The sequence below is a fragment of the Herpailurus yagouaroundi genome, unplaced genomic scaffold (genome assembly GCF_014898765.1).
Source record: "Herpailurus yagouaroundi ecotype Mexico unplaced genomic scaffold, PumYag 218, whole genome shotgun sequence".
Lineage (NCBI taxonomy): Eukaryota > Metazoa > Chordata > Mammalia > Carnivora > Felidae > Herpailurus > Herpailurus yagouaroundi.
Window position 1 is genome coordinate 6,636,310 of NW_024412449.1, and position 23,733 is coordinate 6,660,042.

General features: G+C 43.0%; 1 protein-coding gene across 5 annotated transcripts in view; it reads right to left on the reverse strand.

Moving 5' to 3' along the window:
* PPFIBP2 (PPFIB scaffold protein 2) overlaps nt 1-23,733 on the reverse strand; it is a 151,106-nt gene that overhangs the window by 102,575 nt on the left and 24,798 nt on the right. For all 5 annotated transcript variants that reach the window (XM_040456988.1, XM_040456984.1, XM_040456987.1 and 2 more), the window contains exon 2: nt 16,688-16,784. In XM_040456988.1, the coding sequence (XP_040312922.1) occupies nt 16,688-16,751 (64 nt within the window). In that variant the 5' untranslated portion in view covers nt 16,752-16,784. The remainder of the gene's footprint in view (nt 1-16,687; nt 16,785-23,733) is intronic.

The following is a 23,733-nucleotide window of genomic DNA, read 5'->3' on the forward strand; positions in this document are numbered from 1 at the left end:
ATCCACACAGAAGGAAACAATTACTATTTGATTGCTGGTTTGCTTTCTGAAAGCACAGGATAGAGGGAATTGTGGGTCACAATCCACAAACAAGTTCATGGCTCTGGGGAGCTGGGAAACTGCGGATTACCCACACTCTAGTGTATGATCAGCAGTTTCTAGGCCCTACAAATCTGATGGAGAGTTGACTATGAAGGGCCACAGCCAACCTCAGGGAAGAAAATGGACCGAGTAGAGGAAGATCCCCCAGTCTCCAATTCACTGAGTAATCCCTGACCATCCCAGACATGCTCCAACACAGATACCTTTATAAACAGAGGATAAGTCAGGCCAGTCAGGCCATGGGTAGGTGAAGAGACCAAGATTTTCATTAACTTTAGGTCACTCTGTGGTCTTGGACAAGTCTCTTCCTTTCTCTGGGCCCCCTCTCTGCCCTAAAGCCTTGGGATTCTTCCCTACCATTCAAGGGGTGTGTGTGTGGGTGTGTGTATCTGTGACTATTTTTGGATGTGGTATATGTATACATAAAAGACTTAAATCCCTGTATTTTTTTTTTTTTTTTGCAATTTATATCAACATACAGGCTCACAAAATGGCCCAGAATGGTGAAACTCCTAAGGCCTAGCATTAACAAAGGCAACAATTGTCTAGAAGACTCAATTCCATACTCCACACATTCCCTTCAGATAATTAGCTCCTATGGAAAAATTACAACCACAGGGGGAAACAAATCAGAATAGAACTACAAGCTACAACAAAGAAGAAAATATATGCCTTCATACTTGAGGGTAACAGAGCAATATAAAAGAGACAATAACATAACATGTAACACAACATAGAAAAGAGACAAGGTGTTATTCCCCACATTACTTCTCAGAAAAGAGCAATTCGCCTTATGCTCAAACCCTAATAAAGCTTCTCTTTGGGGGCACTTACTTTATTTTGAACAACAAAGCACTCTTTGGGGAAGATAGATTAGCACAAAGGTTTTCAATTTTATATGCATAGTGAGTTTTACAAACTATAGATGCCTGGGTCCTACCTCCAGAAGTTCTAATTGGTCTAAGATGTGATTTGGAATAATAAAAAGCTCCTTAGGTGATTTTAATGTGAAGCCTAAGTTGAAACCATCTAAGAAACCTGAAACCTACACAAATCACCACAATGAATACTAAATTTTGATGTTTAGGGAGGTCACTTGGTAATTTTTCATTTAAGGAGGCAAAACTAAAGCTTAATACAGATTTAGTAATTATTAGAGGAAATAAGACCATGTAAAATGCAAGCATAGGATTTTATTGAAAGCCTTTTAATGATCACTTCCAAAAGCAAGTAAGAAGGTATGTGGTAATAATTAGAGTTATTTATAGATGTTTTGGTTCTCCTCTACTTGGGCTCACAGCGGGATTACATGTCTGCCCCTTGTTTACTTATGGCCACATGACTTCCCTTGGCCAATAAACATGAAAGTTTTTAAGGACCAGTACATAATTCCCTGTATCTCTTCCACCTGCTCTGGCCTCTGGTAATGGTAGAGAGTGAATCAGCCCATGTCCAAGAAGGATGATGACATGGACCAGAGCCCTCAGCAGATCTGGAGGGGACTTAAAGTATCAACAAGAAACAAACTTTGCTGTTTCAAGCTACTGATCTTTTAGCCTGTTCGGCTGCAGTAACAATCAGTCCTACTTCACTTATACAAAGTATGTATGTCACACAGTTCAGAAATACATATGTGAAAGATCAAATTTTTAAAAATGATCTTTTAATGGGTTCAAATGTAAGCAGCCATCAACTTAATGTAGACTGTTATATGTGTAAAATGTTAACCACAAAACAAAAACTGGTAACAGGTATGCTAAAAAACAGAGAAAGCAATTCAAGTATATCAGTAAAAAAAGCCAGCAAACCTTGAAAGAAAAGAGCAAGAAAGGAACACAGAAGAAATATAAAAACATCCATAAAACAAGTAACAAAATGGCAATAAGTACATACCTATCAATAATTATTTTGAATGTAAATGGGCTAACCGCTCCAAACAAATGACATAAGGTGACAGAATGGATAAAAAACAAAACAAAACAAGACCTATCTATATGCTGCCTATAAGAGACTCATTTCAGACATAAAGACACGTGCAGATTGAAAATGAAGGGATACAAAAAGCATTTATCATGCAAATGGAGGTGAAAAGAAAGTCTTAGTAGCAATACTTATATTGGAGAAAATAGACTAAAACAAAGAGTGTAACAAGAGAAAAAGGACACTATATAATCATAAAGGGAATAATCCAACAAGATATAACAGCTATAAATATTGATGCGCTTAACATGGGAGCACCAAAATACATAAAGCATCTAGTAAAAAAACATAAAAGGACTAATTGATAACAATACAATAATAGTAGGGAACTTTAACATCTCACTTACATCAATGGATAAATCATCCAAGCAGAAAATCAACAAGAAAACAGTGGCTTTGAATGACATTTTGGACCAGATGGAGCTAGCAGATATATTCAGAACATCCCATCTTAAAACAGCAGAATTCACATTCTTTTTAAGTGCACATGGAATATTCTCCAGAATAGGTCACGTTTTAGGCCAAAAGACAAGTCTCAACAAATTCAAAAACACTAAAGCCACACAGTGCATCTTTTCCAACCATAACACTATGAAACTAGAAATGAGCCACAAGAAAAAGTCTGAGAAGAACACAAATACATGGAAGTTAAATAACATGCTACTAAACAATTAATGGGTCAACCAGGAAATCAAGAGAAAATAAAATAAGACATAGAGACAAATTAAAATGAAAATACAGTGGTCCAAAATCTTTGGGATGTAGTAAAAGCTGTTCTAACAAGGAAGTTTATAGCAATACAGGACCCATCAAGACAGAAGAAAAATCCCAAATAAACAACCTAACCTTCACCTAGAGGAGTTAGAAAAAGAACAAAACCCAAAGCCAGTAGAAGGAAGGAAATAATAAAATTAAAGGAGGAAATAAACACAATAGAGACTAAAAAAACAATAGAATAGATCAATGAAACCAGAAGCTGGTTCTTTGAAAAAAATCAACAATACTAATAAACCTTTAGCCAGACTGAGCAAAAAAAAAAAAAAAAAAAAAAAAAAGAAAAGAAAAAGAAAAAGAAAAAGAAAAAATAGATACAGGGCTCAAACAAACAAAATCATAAACGAAAGAGGAAAAATAACAACCAACACAAAAGAAATATAATGGATTATAAGAGCATAGTATGAAAAATTATATGCCAACAAACTGGACAATCTAGAAGAAATGGATAAATTCTTAAGGACATACCACCAAAAACTGAATCAGGAATAAATAGAAAATTTGAACAGATTGATTACCAGCAATGAAATTGAATCAACAGTCAAAGAAACTCCCAACAACAACAAAATTCCCAACAAAGAAAAATCCAGGACCAGACAGCTTCACAAGTAAATTCTACCAAACACTTACAGAAGAATTAATACCTATTCTTAAGCTATTTCAAAAAACAGAAGAGGAAGGAAAACTTCCAAATTCATTCTATGAGACCAGCATTACTCTGATACCAAAACAAGATAAAGACACTACAAAAAAAGAGAACTACAGGCCAATATTTCTGATGAACACAGATGCAAAAATCCTCAATAAAATATTAGCAAACTGAATCCAACAATACATTAAAAAAATCATTCACTACGACCAAGGGGGATTTATTCCTAGGATACAAAGGTGGTTCAATGTTCACAAATTAAGTAACATGATGCATGGCATCAATAAGAGAAAGGATAAAAACCACATGATCATCTCATAAAAAGCATTTTCCAAAGTACAACATTCCTTCATGATAAAAACCTTCAACAAAGTAGTTTTAAAGAGAATAGATCTCAACATAATAAAGGCCATATATGAAAAACCGACAGCTAATATCATACCTAATAGTGAAAAACTGAGAGCTTTCCCCTGAAGATCAGCAGCAAGACAGGAATGTCCCCTCTCACCACTTTTATTCAACATACTACTGGAAGTCCTAGCAATAGTGATCAGACAACAAAAAGAAACAAAGGAATCCAAATTGGTAACTAAGAAGTAAAACTATCTTATTTGCAGGTGGCATGAAACTATATATATATATAAAATACCTGAAAAACTCCACCAAAAACTACTAGAACTGATAAGTGAATTCAATAAGGTTGTAGGATACAAAATCAATATACAGAAATCTGTTGCATTTCTACATACAAAAAATGAAGCAGCAGAAAGAAATTAAGAAAAGAATCCTATTTACAATTGCACCAAAAATAAAATACTTAGGAATAAACTCAACCAAGGAGGTGAAAGACCTGTATTCTGAAAACTATAGAACACTGATGAAAAAAATTGAGGAAACCACAAACAAATGGAAAGATATTCCATGCTCATTGACTGGAAGAACAAGTATTGTTAAAATATCCATACTACCCAAAGCAATCTACAGATTTAATGCAATCCCTATCAAAATACCAATAGCATTTTTCACAAAATTAGAATAATCCCTAGATTTGTGTGGAACCACAAAAGACCCCAAATAGCCAAAGTGATCTTGAAAAAGAACAAAACTGGAGGTATTACAATCCCAGATTTCAAGTTATACTACAAAGCTGCAATACTCAAAACAGTATGGTACCGGCACTAAAATAGACACATTGATCAATAGAACAGAAGGGAGAGCCCAGAAATAAACCCATGATGATATGGCCAATTAGTCTATGACAAAGGAGACAAGAATATACAATGGGAAAAAGATAGTCTCTTTAACAAATGGTGCTGAGAAAATTGGACAGCTACATGCAAAACAATGAAACTGGACCACTTTCTTATACCACAAAAATAAACTCAAAACTGGATTAAGGACCTAAATGTGAGACCTGAAACCATAAAATTCCTAGAGGAGAACACTGGCAGTAACCTCTTTGACATAAGCCATAGACACAGTTTTCTAGATATGTCTCCAGATGCAAGGAAACGAAAGCAAAAATAAACTATTGGGACTTCATCAAAATAAAAAGCCTCTGGGGCGCCTGGGCAGCTCAGTTGGTTAAGTATCCAAAACTTGGTTTCGGCTCAGGTCATGGTCTCGCAGTTCTTGAGTTTGAGCCCCACATCAGGCTCTGCGCTGTCGGCGTGAAGCCTGCTTGGGATTCTCTTTCACCCCACTCTCTCTACCCCTCCCCCACTTGCTCTCTTAAATAAACAAACAAACAAATAAATAGCTTCTGCGCAGCAAAGGAAACAATCAACAGAACTAAAAGACAACCTTTTGAATGGGAGAAGATGTTTGCACACAACTTAACACCAAAAGATCCCCAAATAATCCAATTAAAGAATGGGCAGAAGACGTGAACAGACCTTCAAAGACATCCAGATGGCCAACAGACACATGAAAAGATGCTGAACATTGCTCATCATTAGGGAAATGTAAATCAAAACCACACTGAGATACCACCTCACACTAGTCAGAATGGCTAAAATGAAAAACATAAGAACCAACAGGTGTTGGTGAGGATGTGAAGAAAAAGGAACTCTCATGCAATGTTGATAGGATTGCCAACTGGTATAGCCACTATGGAAAAACAGTATGGAGGCATTTCAAAAAATTAAAAATAGAATTACCATATGGTTCATTAATTCCACTACTGGGTATTTACCCAAAGACTATGAAAACACTAATTCAAAAAGACATATGCAGTCCTATGTTTTTTGCAATATTATTTGCAATAGCCAAATTAGGGAATCAGCCCAAGTATCCCTCAATAGATGAAAGGATAAAGAAGATGTGAGATATATACACATATATATGTATATACATGTATATATTTACAATTTAGAAAAATTATAATTTCAGTATAGTTAACATACTTCTCTGAATGACTTATTTCACTTAGCATTATACTCCTTAGATACATCCATGTTGTTGCAAATGGCAAGATTTCATTCTTTTTATGGCTGAGTAATATTCCATTATATATATGATCAATGACCATAAAATATCATCCACAACTTCTTTTTTTTAATGCTTATTTATTTTTGAGAGAGAGAGACAGACAGACAGAGTGTGAGCAGGGGAGGGGCAGATAGAGAGGGAGACACAGAATCCGAAGCAGGCTCCAAGCTCCAAGCTGTCAGCACAGAGCCCAACACAGGGCTCAACCTCAAAACCCGGGAGATCATGATCTGAACTGAAGTCAGACATTTAACCGAAGTCAGACACTTAACTGACTGAGCCACCCAGGCGCCCCTCATCTACAACTTCTAGAAAACCTGTCACTCAAGATTAAGAATAAAATAAGGATGGGCTCTGCGCTGACAGCACAGAGCCTGCTTGAGATTCTCTCCCTCTCTCTCTGCCCCTCCCCTGCTAGTGCACACACGTGCCTGCTCTTTCTCTCTCTTTCTCAAAATAAATAAACTTTTAAAAGAGAATAAAAAGAGTACATTTTTCAGATGATGACTCATGCAATTTATTACTGAATTAATTTTAAAGGATCTACTTCATGAAGAAAGAAACTATGGCAAGCAAAAAGGTGTGGGATGAAAGAACCAACTGTTAAAATTATTTATTAAACAAAATAAACACTGCCAACTAAAAAACATAATAATTTGGAGGATATGGATTAAGATGACATTAGAACTCTGCACAAAAATAATGTGGACAATGGGGCACTGATAGAAATCAAAGCGTTCTAAGAGTCATGTATTAATGATGAAGCATTGCTCTTCTTTAAAGATATTTATCTTTAGCCTTCATGGTAAGGAGGCATGTTAAATATATAAGTATGAGCCTTAAAAGAATAGTAATAGACATTTAACTTTCTAGCAGAGATTAAAAACAACAACAAAGGCCAGCAAGACAAAACCAAAAACAAATTTAACACACACACACACACACACACACACACATTAAGTGGATAAAATGATAAAAACAAAAAATCATCTGAACAGTCCTGTAAAATAAATAATTTAAACTATAATTTGAAGCATTTGAACCATAATTTAAATTTCTTTTCCAAAGAACATTTCAGGCCGAATGTTTTTACAAGTAAGTTCTATCAAACCTTCAAGAAGTGAAAAATTCTGCTCTATTTTGTTTGAGTGTTGGAAGGGACTGCTCCCAGCTTATATAATACAGAGAACTTGCCAGGACAACCTGTAGTCCAGAGTGTAGATGGCACCCCCGGAACCATACAGCTCAGCAGTCCTGAGCACGATGTAGGGGATTCCAGGCCTTCTCACTGAGGAACTTGGACGCACGAATCTCAAACACAAATTTTTAAAACCAAATCCCATGGTGTGTAAAAAAGAAAGCATGTTGTGACCATCTAACCTAGGAAATGACAGATCAAGCAGAGCTAAACAGGAAATAAAAAATGAAGTGATACAACAGAACAACAAAGGACAAAGAACTCTGTCCCAAACAACGAGAGATGGCACACCGTGTTCAAGCACATATGAAATATTTTTTCCCCCAAACTGACCACATACTTATTAGAATGACTAAAATAAAAAAGACAAGAAATAATAAGTATTGGCGAAGATGTGGAGAAAAAGGAACCCTCGTATACTGTTGGTGGGAATGTAAACTGCTGCAGCCATTGTGGAAAACAGTATGGAGTTTCCTCAAAAAATTAAAAATAGAATTACCATATGATTCAGGAATTCCACTACTGGGTATTTACCCAAAGAAACAAAAACATTAATTCAAAAAGGTACACGTACCCCTGTGTTTATTACAGCATTATTCACAATAACCAAAATACAGAAGCAACCTATGTGTCCATGGATAGATGAATGGATAAGGAAAATGTGACATGTATAAAGGAATATTACACAGCCATAAAAAGGGGTGAGATCATGCCATTTGCGACAACATGGATGGACCTAGAGGGCATTATCCTAAATGAAATAAGTCAGACTGAGAAAGACTAATACCATATGATTTCACTCACATGTGAAATCTAAAAATAAACCACACAAATGAATAAACAAAAAGCAGAATCAGACCTACAAATACAGAGAACTGATGGTTGCTAGAGGTAAGGGGGTTTGGGGACTGGGCAAAATGGGTGAAAAGGAGGGGGAGATACAGGTTTCCAGTTAAATAAGAAGAGGGACACAGATGACTGGGTCAGAGGGACATGACCTGAGGACTCGACCTGTCACCACTCGCTCTGAAGATGGCGGAAGGAGATGGTGAGCCAAAAAAGGACAGCATTACAGCAGCCAAGGGGCCGGCAGTGGCAGACTAGTTGTACAGAGAAGACCCTCGAAGGACACCCCAAAATTCAAAAACCCATGTGCACACACCTTTTTAGGTAGCTAAACTGAAGGAAATCTTCAGAGCTCAGAACCTCAAAGGAAAGAGAGTATTTGAACTGGTGTTCATCCAGTATGCCACTGCCGTTCCCTGACAGTCTAACACCTGGGCCACAGACCACTTGAGGGGGACAGGAGACAAAGTTTAGGCCTGATCCAAGGGAGAGGTCAGATGGGATACCTCTGCACGAAGCCAGGATACAAAAGGGCAACACCTTCAGTAAAGTAGAGAAGCCTACCCTACAGAAGGAAACTGGGCCTGGAATCTGGAATAAGAACACATACAAATAATTTGATGTTTAAAGAAAAAAAAAAAGAGGGGGGTGAGTGAAGCCCAGAAAGTGTGAGACAAGTAGAAATCAGACAATAAGATTGTTGAAAAATGGTCAGATGAATTAATCATCAAAATAAATGTATACAGACGACACCCGATGGTTGAAAGACAGGTATTGTTAAACTGGTTAAAAAGTAAAAGGGTACCTATATCCCATTGGCAAAAGATACATCTAAAACAAAAGCACACTGAAAGCTTGATACTGAAAAAGGATGGAAGAAGGTCAATACCAATATAATACCAAGAAAAACCAAAACAAAGTTGGAATGGACAGATTAACACGAGAAAAAATACTCTTCAAGACAAAAAACATTGCTAGAGATGAAGAGTGTTACTCTATGCTGATAAAAGTGTTCACCGGGAAGGTAGAACTCTAAAAGTGTATTCATATAATACAAAACACAGCTTCAAAATATAAGGCAAAATACTCAGAATTATAGGGAGACAAAATCCACCACCTAGTAGAATTTTAATATGTATTTCTAAGAAACTGATGAGATCAAGCAGACCAAAACAATCTGTAATGATAGCAAAGATTTATACAAAGTGGATGCAATGAACAAACACAGAACATTGCACCTGACAATTGGGAGAATGTACACACCTTTCCAGCACACATGGGACATTAATGAAAGCTGACAGTGCTCTAATCAAGGCCACAAAGCAAGTATCAATAAATTCCCAAGAATAAGTGTTAGAGACCACTTAACCACAACACATGGAAGTTAGCAGTCAATTGAAAACATATTATTATTGATTGGTTTTTTAATTCGGTTAAAATTTTTTTTAATGTTTTATTTATTTTTGAGAGAGAGAGAGAGAGAGAGAGAGAGAGAGCGCGGGGGAGGGGCAGAGAGAGAGGGAGACACAGAATCCGAAGCAGGTTCCAGGCTCTGAGCTGTCAGCACAGAGCCCGATGCAGGGCTCAAACGCAAGAACCACCAGATCATGACCTGAGCCAAAGTTGGACACTTAACCAACTAAGCCACCCAGATGCCCCTTAATTTGGTTTCTAAAAGAGAATAGATACATTTAGGTAAGCAGAGAAGAAAATGACAAAAACCATTCAAGTAAGTTAAATATGAATATATATTAAGTATAGATACAGAATGCATATTTATTCAACTATACTGTGGTGGTTAATTTCATGTGTCAACTTGGCTAGGCCAGAGTACCCCGGTATTTGGCCAAACCTTAGTCTAGATGTTTGTGAAGGTATTTTTTAGACAAGATTAACATTGAAACTAGTAGGTTGTATCTAATGCAGATCGCTCTCCATAACATCAAATTGGTGAAAGGTCATAACGGAAAAGGACAGATCTCCCTGGAAGAAGAAGGAGTTCTGCCAGCAGCTGGCCTGCAGACTGGAACTGCAACACTGGCTCTTCCCGGGGTCTCCGGCCTGCTGGCCTATCCTGGAGAGACTGAACTTGCTAGCTCTCATAATCACGTGAGTCAATTCCTTAAAATCAATAGTCAAGCAACCTTTCTCTCAGAGATCTCTTTCTCTAAACACACATGGACAGGCACACATACACACAGACATGCACACACGTGCGCACACACACACACACACACACACACACACACACTATTGATTTTGTTTCTCTGGACAACCTGGACTAATACATATACATATTTATGTATTTACAGAATAAATAATAAACATGCCACACACATACGATGGAAAGTCATCAGCAAAGTCAGTTCTTTGAAAATAATAATAATAAAGATAACCCTGGTAAGACTGATCAAAAAATAGAGGGCATACTTAAGCACTATTAGGAATACACAACAGGTACAGCAGATCTTTAAAAAATATGATAGCCATGCTTATGCCAACAAAATTAAAGATCTTAGTAAAATGCACAAATTTTTAGAAAAATGCAACTTGCCAAAACTCAACTAGGAAATTAAAACCTGTTTCTAACCATTAAAAACAGGAAATCTTTCAAGGAGAAAATACCAGGTCCACGTGGTTTTGTATGTCAGTTCTGATACCTACAACTAGAGCAGGTATTTAAGGAACAAGTGAGAATTCCGGTTTTACTCAGACTCTTTCGGAGAACAGAAAATGAGGCTGTGCAGCCCTGAAGGAGGAGAGGAGTGCTCTGTAGCAAGGGGAAAAATCAAAACGATGGCTGTTGAACAGTGCTTGCCACCATGGCCCATTCCGACCTCTTTACACAAAGGATAGATAGTCTTGATAGCTCAGGCCCCTGGTCACCTCCAAACTTCCACTCTGACCGTCTCCAGGTCAGAATCAGAGCACAGTGCTCTCCACCTGAATCCTGAGTGGGAAGCAGGCAAGGTTAGGTTCTCCCACCCCCTTACTCATGACTGCTATATGCCAACCTACCTCAGAGAGGACCTGGACCAGACCAGTTAACTGAGCATGTGCAGAGCATGGACTGATCAGCAGCCTTCAATGCCACAGCCATTCATCAGTCAAAGTGAATAATCTCAGTCTTGACCAGAACTTACTCTACCCCAAATCTAAATCTTAAAAAAAAGAAAGAAAGAAAGAAAGAAAGAAACACCAGACACTAATCAGAGTTCACAGCAAGGCCCAGAGCAACCTCTTTTTAAAACTGTCACAAAACGGGCCCCTTTTAACTCTTCCTCATCGATGGGTATAGCTTGCAGATGACTGCATGAACGACCCCCTGCTACGGTGAAGAGGAATAAGTGGCCATCTGTGTTCTGACCATGGGCTTCTCTGTACTACTGCAGAAATGGCCTCCCAGAGCAGCCACTGAACCTGTCAGCCCACAAATTAAGCCAGATGCAAAATGAGCATATGTGGCAGTTGCCCTGGGTCATGCAGAGCAATGTACTTAATCAATATGTGGTTCAATTTCAACGGTCAACAGTGTAATTCAACTATAGTATTATTTGTGGGCCGAATCACAGGGATTAATCAGGAGCAAGAGCAAAGGTTAACATGGTACCGGAAGCTACAACAGTGGTCTTTTGTACTAGAAACATCATTTTTAACAAGGGTTCTGGGGTCTTTCAGTCACCTCCTTCCAACTTTCTGGCACAGAATTTTAGGGCTCCAATCAAGCCCAGTCATACCCAGGAAACACCCATTTGGGTTTCAAAAATTCAACCATATAAGGAGTTTCATTTAATGGTCCTGTTTCTGCTGGCAAGGGATTTCTTTTCCTCACACCTCCAGAGCCACCAAGTGCCCTGAGATAAGGGTCACCACACCGTGGCTCGGAGACAAGTAAATTTGACACTTGTGCATCAGGATGTCCTCTCAGGGTATTTCTGGCCTGGTTGTTTACAGGAGCGATAATCTCCTATAGTGTTTGCATTGTTTACATTGATTTGGAGGAAGGAGAATAGTCTTTTTTCCCCATTAAAGACCTACTTACATTAATACTGAGATCACATGCCCTAAGTGTACTCTTCAAGGAAGGAGTTTTGGAAAGTGAACCTGAGCCTAGCATACTCCAGAGTAATTAATAAAGGGAAATCTCTTGTCATATAGTGTTGTGCCTAAGAATCATCATTGTTGAAGGAACTGTCCTTTTAGGAGGAATCCATGTTGTTTTTGCATAAATGCTTGCGATATGGGGTGTGCAAGAAGCCTACAAAAGTTTCTTCCATTGAAATAAAGTGGTAATTGTGTTTTCAGAAAGTGAGAGAACAGTCCTTGGGTGCTCATTTGAGCACCTCAATGGATGCAAAAGCAATTGTGTTTTGGTAGTGTTGGCATCCCTTGACGCCATTCGACTTCAAATTAACAGGTGAATAGAACTACAGAAAGGACGATTTAAATGTTCACAGAGAAATGTCATTTCTGCAGGATTTGTGGCGTCGTGATGTGATACCACGGTTTTCAAACTTTCTCTTAGCTGCCACCCTTTCAGCAGAGGAACCCTCACTTGGAAGTCTCGTGCGTCTGAGAGAGAAGAGAGCAAAGTCACTCTGGCTAGGGGACCAGGAGCAAGCACGGAACTGGACCGCATTCCCAGGTAACTTTTCTCTCAGATGGCTTCACAGAGCCCCCAGAACTCCACTACACAGCATCATAAAACCAGTGCAGGCATGAAAGCAGCCCAGAAGAAACTCAGATGGCCCTCGACTGGAAATCCAGCATTGCGACCCTACGTGGTAAAAATCATGTCAGTGCTAACCTCAACAAAACAAACTAACTTCTACCAACTGAGCACTAAGTGCCTTACCTCCATTAATTTCATCCTCCTAATAATATGAGACAGGTACAATTATCACTATTTTATATATGAGGAAACTGAGCTCAGAGGGATTAAACAATCTGCCTAAAGATCCCACGGCCAGTCCTAAGTGACTGAGCTGGAATTCAAACTTCAACGGTCTAACCCCCTACTCCACACTAACAAGCATAAAATCTCTTTTTAAAAAATTTTTTTAAAAACGTTTATTTACTTTTGAGAGAGAGAGAGAGAGAGAGAGACAGAGTGCAAGCCAGGGAGGAGCAGAGAGAGAGGGAGACACAGAATCCAAAGCAGGCTCCAGGCTCTGAGCTGTCAGCGCAGAGCCTGATGAGGGGCTCGAAGTCACGAGCCGAGAGATCATGACCTGAGCTGAAGTCCGACGCTTAACTGAATGAGGCACCCAGGTGCCCCACAACCACAAAAACTTTTTTTTTTCAACGTTTTTTATTTATTTTTGGGACAGAGAGAGACAGAGCATGAACGGGGGAGGGGCAGAGAGAGAGGGAGACACAGAATCGGAAGGAGGCTCCAGGCTCTGAGCCATCAGCCCAGAGCCGGACGCGGGGCTCGAACTCACGGACCGCGAGATCGTGACCTGGCTGAAGTCGGACGCTTAACCGACTGCGCCACCCAGGCGCCCCAAAAACTCTTAAGCTCTTAGGTCCAGTTTGGGCCAACCACCTTGAATATGAGGAAGGTATTAATAATCTTGCGGAAGAGTATCCTGCACAAAGGTATTCAATAATTATCATTCTTTTCATCACAAATGGCATAGAATATATACCCTCCAGACATGCACTAATTACTTCAATGTTCAATTATCTGCCAAATAGCTCCTGTCAAATGTCTGTGTGAGCCAATTATTACTTGAGAGATGGTTCACAGAACATGCCAATCACTGAATCTTCAAAAAAAAAAAAAATTAGCACTTTGTTATTCCAGAATAATCAGTGAAAGGTACCAAGAAAAGAATAAATGAAGTTCAGTACACAGTCAGGTAAAAGGATATATATATATAGTATATATAGTATATATATATATATATACTAATAACTGCGCCCTGAAAAGGAGAGCCTATTCACAAAAGTAAATAAAATGTGTATGTGACAAATACTTATTAAACACCTAATATGTGCTGCGGACCAATGGAGGCACCAGGGATGGAGCAGCAGAGCCTCTATCCCCATGAAACTTACAATCTGGTGTGGGAGGCTGACGAGACACGGGGAGACAAATGTGAACCTAACAGGTCAGGTGGTGAAAAGTGCTATAAAGAAATATAAACAGGATACAAGGACAGAGTGGTGGGAGGAAAAGATGCTAATTAGAGAGGGTCGGGGGGACCTCTGTGATGTGGTGACATTTCAGCAGCGATCATATCTGAGGGTATCTGGAGGATGGCATTCCAGCTAAGGGGGCAGCACGCACAAAGGTCCTGAGACAGCCAGTGTGTGGGCTAAAGGGAGATAAGCCAGGAGGAAAGTGGTAGGAGGTGTGGCCATACATGCAGTCAAAGGCCAGATCGTGTATGGAAGGGCTGGGTGTACTGAGGACTTCAGATTTTATCCTGAGATGGGAAGCCATTGACGAGCTTTGGAGAGACGAATGCTGTGGTTTGAAGTGAGTTTCAAGGATGGCTCTGCTGCTCTGTGGGAGACAGAGGGTAAAAAGGGCCAGGAGCCTGACAGATAACAGCTAGGACATGTTACAGTGCCACCAACAGGGGCAACAGCACAGAGACCACTCAGAAGACCATGCATTAATCTTGCAAATCCCAGGTGAGTCTAGCAAGGCCCGCACAAGCCTTATGCAATGAAAAACACAAAACACAAATGGGTGAAACAAGGCCCTGAATAAATAAGAACTCTAACATGTCTCTAAAGACGTAACATAATAAAGATTTTTTTTTAATCCCTCATTAATTTCTCAAAAGTTAACATTTTATAGGGCTTACTACGTGCCAGGCACTGTTCTCAGCACCTTATGCATGTAAGCATAGCAACCTTCTAAGGAGGGTACTATGATTATACCCATTTTAGATGTGAGGAAACTGAGGCACAGTCAGGTAAATAGGTTGTTGTAGAGGCAGGATTTGATCCAAGCAGTCTGTCTGCAGGTGTTTCTCCTGACCAATCTGCAAAGAATGCCTTAGAATGTAGACTGTTCCAGGCATAGCTGCCCAAGGAGCCCTTCTAGAAGGAAGCAGCCAGTGTGGATGATGAAGGAAAGGGAAGGAGGGAGCAGTTTGTGCTGGAAATGCAGGGGGATGGGCCTCCTGGGTCTGTACCACCCAGTCCCAGGGCCCTTCCTCTTTGTCCATCCCAGATCCTCACCAGCAGATCCTGGGTTAAGGCAAAGCCCTGAGGGTCACATGCTGCTCTCTCAGAAACAGGGTATTTTGCTAGAGGCTTCATCATTTTAGGAATGCCAGTGTGGAGAAATTAGGAGGCAGGAAGCAGGACTGGCCCCACACCAGCTGTCTCCTTTACAAGGTGTCCATTCAGCTTTCACAGCCATCCAAGAGCTTTGAGGTCGGAGGGCCTGACCCTGTGGCTCTGATCCCACTGCACATGAGCCCCTGATGGCTTCCAGATGAGACTCTACAAGGACTGCTAGGAAATCCGTACTCTTGACTGTTTCCTTTCAAGGGGGATTTGGAGGCCCTAACCTAGAACAGGACATCCCAATCTGTAGAGCCTTGGAGAAGCAGAACATTATCAGGCCTCTCAAGAGCTCTTATGTTCACTGAGAAATGAGCAGCCTGACAGATGACAGCTAGGACATGTTACAGTGCCACCAAGAACATGAAGAAGCTTCAACACACAGCCTCTCCCAGCCAGGTGCCAACACCCACAACCCTCGGTGAATCAGACTGTCCTCGCAGGGTGGAAGGACAAGCAATTGCCTGGCAAGGGGCGGTGTCCAGTGCCCATGCACATCCTAGGCTTTAGCCACACTCTGCCCAAGCCCTCGTCCCCGAACTCCTCCAGCCGCAGCTCTGCACAGAGAGGAGCAAAGTCCCAAAGAAGCATGGCCAGTCAGCAAATAAGGCCCCTGACTTGTCATCTGGTCAGGGCAGAAAGAGGACCTTGGAGCCTTCCAGAAAGGTTTTCAATGAGAGGTTTATTATAATCAGTACGGGCTTGGGTTCCCCCCATCCCCCCCCACCATCAAAGAGTTAATCAGCCCAAACAGCCCACTGGTGCTCCTTTCCAATTAATCAGTTTCACCGGATCTTTTCTGGGGACTATTCTTAAATGGCTAATGTGGACCTGAAGTCAAACAGTGGCCAAACAGGTAAAAAACAATATGGCATAAGGAACATTCTTTAGGTGAGGAGGTGAATCCATACCAAACTGCCTCCTGATTCCCAAGCACACTGGAGACCAGCTGGGGAAGGGAGCGGACACCCGCATGAGGCACCAGGTCTCCAGACTTTGAGTTTTGTCTCAGCTCACCTGTGATAGGTCATGCTGTACTCTGGCAAATTTACAGTAAAAACAATCTTAATGCACCCAAACTGCCTCTCAGCCAGGAGCCAAAGTGTGCTAACGTATGGCACACCCACACTGCCTCGGCAGAGACCTAACCTCACGCCAGGGATCAAGGTGTTCCACAAGTCTGAACTCAAAAAAAGAGACGGCATGCACAATAAAATAAAATAAATCGATTGAGGGGCTTCTCGCTGTGCCAGAAAGAAAGGTGGAATGAGAGAAAACAGTCTTTGAGGTGTAGAGGACGAGCCATCAGTTGTTGGGACCCCCTGACCCCCTGACCATACCTGCAATGATCCCGTCCATTTGCTCCAGGGCAGCTTCTAGCACGTGACTGGCATCCGAAGCCATGGCTCCTCTCCCCTCAGTCTTCTTCTTGTCTTACTGAAAGTTCAAGCACAGGACAAAGGAAAAGTTGCAGAGAGGCCCACATTACGCAGGCAAGACCGCAAACCCTCCTCTTTCAACATCACGTGGGCCGCTCTAGCAAGAATCCGAGCCGGCCACCCCCCGGTTCTGCCGTCTCTAGAGCCTCTCCCTCCTGGCTCGAGTGATCTGTCTCCCTCGGCTTTAGCACACTATCCCATTCACATCTGAGATTAAGAGCCGCCATTATAGACCCAGGTTCCAGAAGCTGCAGCCAGCACGGGGGAATCTCCCCTACGAGTCGGAGAAAGGGACTCAGTGAGGACGTGCCCTGCAGCAAGCGGGAGTCTTAGGAGGCACGTTTGTCTTAGAGCCGCATCTGTCCCGCACCTGCAACGCCTTCGTCAGGTAGGTGTGATCCAGGCGGAGAGTCCTCGGCTGCCACTTTCCTGGATGGTCAAAAGTGCCTGGCCTAGAGGACACACTGTTGTGGGGAGAGCTCCGTCCCAGGAACCTGGAAAATTCCTCTCACCATCTTAGTTCTAGACTACCCAACACCACGCAAAGTGCAGCATCCCACCTCCTCAGGACTGAAGAGCTTCTCCCAGGACACATAGGCCACCCTCCCCCCAGGCTGAGTCTCCCGTCTAACGGAGATGGTAATTGGTTCTACCTCTGGACAACGCTGCCTCTACGAACGGTCTTTCAGCTAAACTGTCTTCCTGCAGCCTCTTCTCGTTTTATTGCTTCCCACCCACTCCCTGGTGGCAGGGAGCGACAACTGTATTTGTAATCCCTAGTTCACACCTATAAATGGCAGGCAGGAGCTGCTGTCTGCTCCTTCAGCAAAGCCTGTGCATGTGTCCAACGGGCATAAGTGCTGTGGAGAACCGGCCTGGCTCCTCTACCCAAGGATGGCCCAGGTCAGGAAACAGAGGGTCCTGGGGGTCTCGGCTCCTGTTCCCGTTGGATGTTGGACTTTCAAAGGGAAGAAAGGAAAGTGAGCAGCCACAGAGAAGTGGCTTTGGAGATGGTATGGATAAAGATTTTAGGACCACAAAGAACCACATTGGACTATACCAGGCCAGTAGCTGTTAAAATAGACTGGTTCAAACCCTGCTCTACCATTTACTATGTGATCTCTGAGCCTCAGTATCCTCATCTGTAAAATGTGGATAATACCAGCACTTAACACACCAGGTTGATGTCATGATGAAATGAGGAATTAATATTTCATAGAAAGTACTCAGTACATTTCCTTACAGATAGTGAGTGCTCAACATATGTTAGCTGTTTCTGTTTTTGCTTTTGAAGTGAGGCAACGATCTCAGGATGTATTTGTGCCAGGACGGTGCACTGGATGAGAGACTTTAAACTAAATGAGGTAGGCTCAGGAACAGAGAACCCAGGTAAGTCCAAGAGGCTGGTTCCCCTGGAGGAGGTAGGCATGGCAAAGAGAGATAAGCAACTATTTGTGTGGAGAGGGAGGGCAGTGATTCATAGGAGCAAAGGCCAAGGAACGTCTGGGAACAGGCACTGAGCCTCAGCAGTCCAAGGGCCATTGCACAATCAACGCAGGGGCATCAGAACGGGAGCCTGCAGAGGGGGTGGGAGCCTCATCAGCACCTCAAGGCTGCGGCAGGAGCTACTACAGGAGGCTGCAGCAAGGGACAGAGCTGCCACCACTGAGAAGAGCAGCCCAGGCCACTAGAGACCCCAAACGTGTGCAGATCTCATGGGCTGAATAGAAGCAAGCTTGGGGGTTTGGGGGATGAGAGTAGAGGTAGCAGGAAAAGCGCACACAATCACACACAATTATTGCAGGTCAATAACCCACACATTCCCACCTGTTCAGAGATATTAAAGGTCTGAAATAGTTCCCTCTGAGGACTTCCCACTACTCCTAAGGAAAAGTCCACACTGCTCACTCACTGGGACCTTCAAAAGAGGCAGTGTAGGATCCGGCCAGGCCAACCCCATATTGCTCTCTCCATTGGTCATGTTCCAGCAGCATTGGCCTCCTGTCTGTGCGCCCCCCACCCCCGCCCCCCGCCGATACTCCAAGACCATGTCTTCTTCTGAAACTTCACACCTGCTATCCACTCAGCCCTGAGCTCGCTTTCCCAGCTCTCTGCATGGCTCATTTATTCTCATCTTCCGGGTGTCAGCTCCCATGTGTCATCTGAGACAGGCCTTCCCTGCACACCTCCGTCTATAGCAGCCCCTTCCAAGTGCAGCAGTTCCAAAGTATCTCGTCCGTATACTTGTGTGCTTGCCAACTGGCCTTGCTCACCCTCTCCATGGAGGCAGTGGGGCCCTGTCGGCCTTGTTCACCCCTATATGCCCAGTGCCCAGCACAGTGCCTGGCAAAAGGAAGCTTATGAGTGAATACTTGTGAATAAATTGATAGATCCCTTTCACCCACATTCCCTGAACCCTGCTGTGCTGGGTACTGGGGAGATATTGACAAATCAGACCTAGTCTCTGTCCCCACGGAGCATGCAGTCTAGTGAAGACAAAAGTATAAACAAATTAACGATGACACAGTATGGGGTAAGCTGATAGAGGCCGGTATGCAGTTTCTCTGGGTCTTGAAGGATGAGTAGAAGTTTTCCCAGAAGATAAGGGGGAGAATGCTATTCCAGGCAGAGGGGATGGAAGGGTGGAGAAGCATGTAAGGGCAGGATGTGGTTGGCAAATATCAAAGTGGTTGATGAGATTACACCAGAGCATCCAGCTGCTCATGATGAGTCAAAACCTTTCACAGAATTCACATAAGTGTAACAAGGGCAATTAATAAGAGGAGCTTGGGAATCACACCCACTGCCAGTGCACAACAAACCAAGTGGCCTCAGATGTAAACATAGCAGATCTTTAAGAAGATCTCGTATTTGAATAGGCAGGCCCCATTTGGGGCCTTACTACCAGGGTAGAAGGGAGAGGACAGTTAGAAGGTGCCAAGCCTGGAGGGTCCAGGCTACAACCCCCTGCAACAGAAGGGCCATAAGAGGAGGCCCACAGGCCTTCTGCCCAGGGATGAGTTTGTACTTGGCAAAGAGCAGGTTGGGTGGACCCATGGGAGGTGGTGTGAAGTGACACATGAGTCAAAGGTGTATCATATTCAAAACCCAGGAGCCCGGGGCCGGTAAGGTTGTGAGTGCTCAGAAGCCAGACCTGCTTAGGGCAGCTGACGAGCTCAGTTCCAGACCTGCTGGGTCTCAGGTGATGGCAGGACACCTGTAAGAAGGGGCCCTGCCAGCTTCTGTCACAGGGCAGCTGTGAGGTGTCAGTGGCGTGGGGTACAGAGAGACTTCTGAAGGGCCAAACATGCCATCAGTGTGAGGCCTCAGGCCCCCATCTGTGAGCACAGACACTCTCAGAACAGGGAAGCCACAAGGTCACCAACCATTCCTATTCTGACAGCTAGTAGGCATTTTCTCCTCCGACCACTGTTGAGGTTAGAGCTCCTGTCATTAACACACGATAGGACAACCACTGCCCTCAGGGAGGTTGGAGCCTCCAAGGCACACATGTCACACACCACATTCAGTGTCTGTTCATCCCTGCAGGGGCACAGCACCTCCACTGGGAGCCTGGGTTCATCAGGGATGTGGAGCTTATGTGCACGAAGCTCCAGAAGTTGAATGCCTGGAGGCCTCCTGGAGAGAAGCTAGGTGAAGAGGCAATGACCCAAAGGGGCCGGGAGAGAGTTGGCTTCCAGAAGCACCCCAAAGGCACAAGTGAAAAGCAGGGCAACTTCTAAGCAGGTGGTGGGGAGTGGAAGTGAAATCATGTTCTCTACCAACGAGAGGGGAGCTATAGCAGCCAGCCAGGGGCCTGTCACAGCGTGGATGCTGGGGCAAGAGATAGTGTGCCTGGGGGACTCCCTGGGGGCGGGAGGAGGTGCCCCCAGCCCAGGAAGGAGAGGAGCAGGCAGAGGATCCCATGGCTCTTAAGGAGCTTAGTACAGTGACAGCTGTTGTGGCCCCAACCAGTTTTCATTCTCTCTGGACACCTGGACTATTAACAGAGTCCTGCATTTGATGGTGAAGGAACTGGAGGGCTTCTCTTCTTACCAAGTGACTAGCTCACGCTTAGCTACAAAAAGAAACGGGGAATGTTAAGAAAAAGTGTAGCCCATTCACCATTCACCCTTCCCTTCACCTGCAGGCCTCTCTAGATGCTGTCATCCTCCTATCTGAGATGATGTCCCACCAACATAGGGCTTTACCCTCTTTGCCACCAACCAGACAGAAAATGACCCTGTAGCTATAGAGAGGAACTGTCTTGTTTCAGAATGACAGCATCTGGTGACAGACGTCATAGCCACATGAATTGCACCACACAAAGGTCAGTTTGGCACCTCGAAGTTGATGAGGGTGTAGGATTAGGGTTCTGAAATTTAGAAAGTGAGCCTCAATTAGCCACCCGTTATCTGATGCACTCTCAGGCGAGCCGTGATTTAGATAGTACATTAAGCTTTCATGTTCAGCAAAGTAGAATCAGAAGTAGGCAGGAACTGTTGATTCAGATAAGTCTTGGGCAAGTAGCCTTGACTTATCCCACCCATACTGAATTGCCAGCTTCCATTCCATTTTATAAAGTACTTTTCCTTTAGTAAAAGTGGTTAGAGCTGCAAGTGTTTCGGGCAGGCTGGCACTGGCCAGGACCAAAGAAGGAATCAGGAACAGATCCAGAGTCCCTGGTACCCCTGCTCCTTCAGGGTCTCCTGTGCCATGGACACAACTGAGCCAGATCTGGGATTGGACTCCTTGGCGGCTCCGTCCAGATGAAGGGATGGGAGTGGGGTAGGGTGGGGACAGTGTCCCCAACTAGAAGGCAAGGCCTGAAGAATGAACCCTCAGCCAAGAACCCACCACCACCAAACTTTGGACTCATCACACACCTCCTCCTTCTACAAATGGCCATCAGGTGGTAAAGAAGTGTTGTGTTATCACAACCAACCAAAGCCTTTTCCCCATAATTTACAGATTGCCCATAAACCAGAACACTCTTAAACAGTTATTTTAAGAAATCCCTCTTGCTATGCCTCTGCTTGGGAGACAGCTTCTTAGAAGGATATAGGAAATTTATCTCTTTGGGATAAGAGAGCAAGAAGCCATTTTCAGTATTAAGAAAAAATGAAGATGGAAGAAGACACAAGGGAAACTGATGGCGGTGCCTAAATTTTCAATCACATCCCATATCAGTCAAGAACACCTTTCTTTTCAAAGGACAAAGGAAAAAAGAACATAGTCTGGAGTTAAAACATGCACTCTGCTGCATAATGACTGTGGATCTTTAGACAAGTTATTTAACCCCTCTCAGACTCAACAGTCTCATCTGTATCAGGATAAAACCAATCTCATTGCTACCAGTGAAAGTAAACAAGATAGACCTCAGGTAAATACAGCAGATTGAACCCAAACATCTAAATTAGCTACCCACTGAAACAACAGTAGAGACATTTATTTTGAAAGACATAAACCCACAGGGACACTGAGAATATGCTAGCAGAGATAAGGGAGATGCCAGGGCAACAGCTCTGCAGCAAACATAAAAGGACAGCTGGTCCATGTTGGAGAGCTTCCGAAAGCTCTGGGAGAGATTTCTCCAGCAACACGAAATTAACAGGACACCTCATGCTTCAGAACACCCAAAGAGATTTATATATGGGGAGGAATTTGTTTAATTCAATGACAAGAAAGTTGAAACTCAAGCCAATGACAAAAGAACTGCATGGAAACCAAAAAGTAAAAGTAACCATGAATCTTACAGTGAAACACCTTGTAGCAATCTAACCGGAACTGCCGGGACAGCATGGGGTCGGGGGAGAGATGAAAAGTGGTTGTGGGCAGTGGAGGTGGGACTGGAAAGGGAGCAGATTCCTCACCTTCTGGAGTGGGCACTCAGAAGTCACTAGATAATGACAACTGAAAACAATTAATAAAGCAGCAGAACAAACATTTTTTTCCCCCAGCAATATGGATAAAAATACTAAGAAATGTAAAGTGGCTGCTTCTGAGGAAGAGCAATGGGGTTGGGTAGGCAGGGAGACAACAGCTGTTTTAACAAATCGTATACAATTATTTCACTGTTTAAATTGTGTAGATGTATAGCAGTGATCAAAATCAAAACACTTAAAAAGTAATATGTGCAGTGTGCCTGGCAGAGAGTAGAGACTCCATGCTCCTTCCTCCTCTCGGGCAGGTGTCTGTTAGCTACTTGCTGGGAGTTTCTCCAACACTGTCTCACGTAATCCCCACGTGCCACTTAGGAATCCTCTCACTTTGCTGATGAGCAAAAAATTAGGCAGCTTGCCTGAGGATGCACACCGTTCTTCCACTTTGCCTCTGAAACGGGAACCCACTGGAGGGTTTTGAGCACAGGAGGATCTAACATACCTTGTTAAAAAGGAACACTATGGCTGAAAATGAACAGCGGTGGGGGGGGGGGGGGTGTGCAGTGCATCAGTGAACACAGGAAAACCAGGCATGAGATGAAGGTAGCTTGGACCAGAATAATGGTGGTAAATGTTCTCATTCTTGATATATGTTGAAGGCAAAGCCGGTAAGCTATACTGATGGAGTGGACATGGGAGAGAGGAATCAGAATTACTATAAGGTTTTTGCCCTGAGTCTCTGGGAGAGTTGGAGGGACTGCAGAAGAAACAATTGAGGCAGGGGAAGGGGTCATCAGGAGACTGGTTTTAGAAATGTTCAGTTTAAGATGCCTAAGGACACCTAGGAAGATACACTGAGTAACACATCTGGAAATGTGAGTCTGATGTTGGGAGGGAAGTTTGGCTGGAGAGAATTTGGGAGCCATTTGTACGGATATGGAATTTAAAACAACTGCATGAAGTAACCTAAGTAGTGCAGAGAAAGAGAGACAGAGACAGAGACAGAGACAGAGGAAGAAAAGGAAAGGAAAGGAAAGGAAAGGAAAGGAAAGGAAAGGAAAGGAA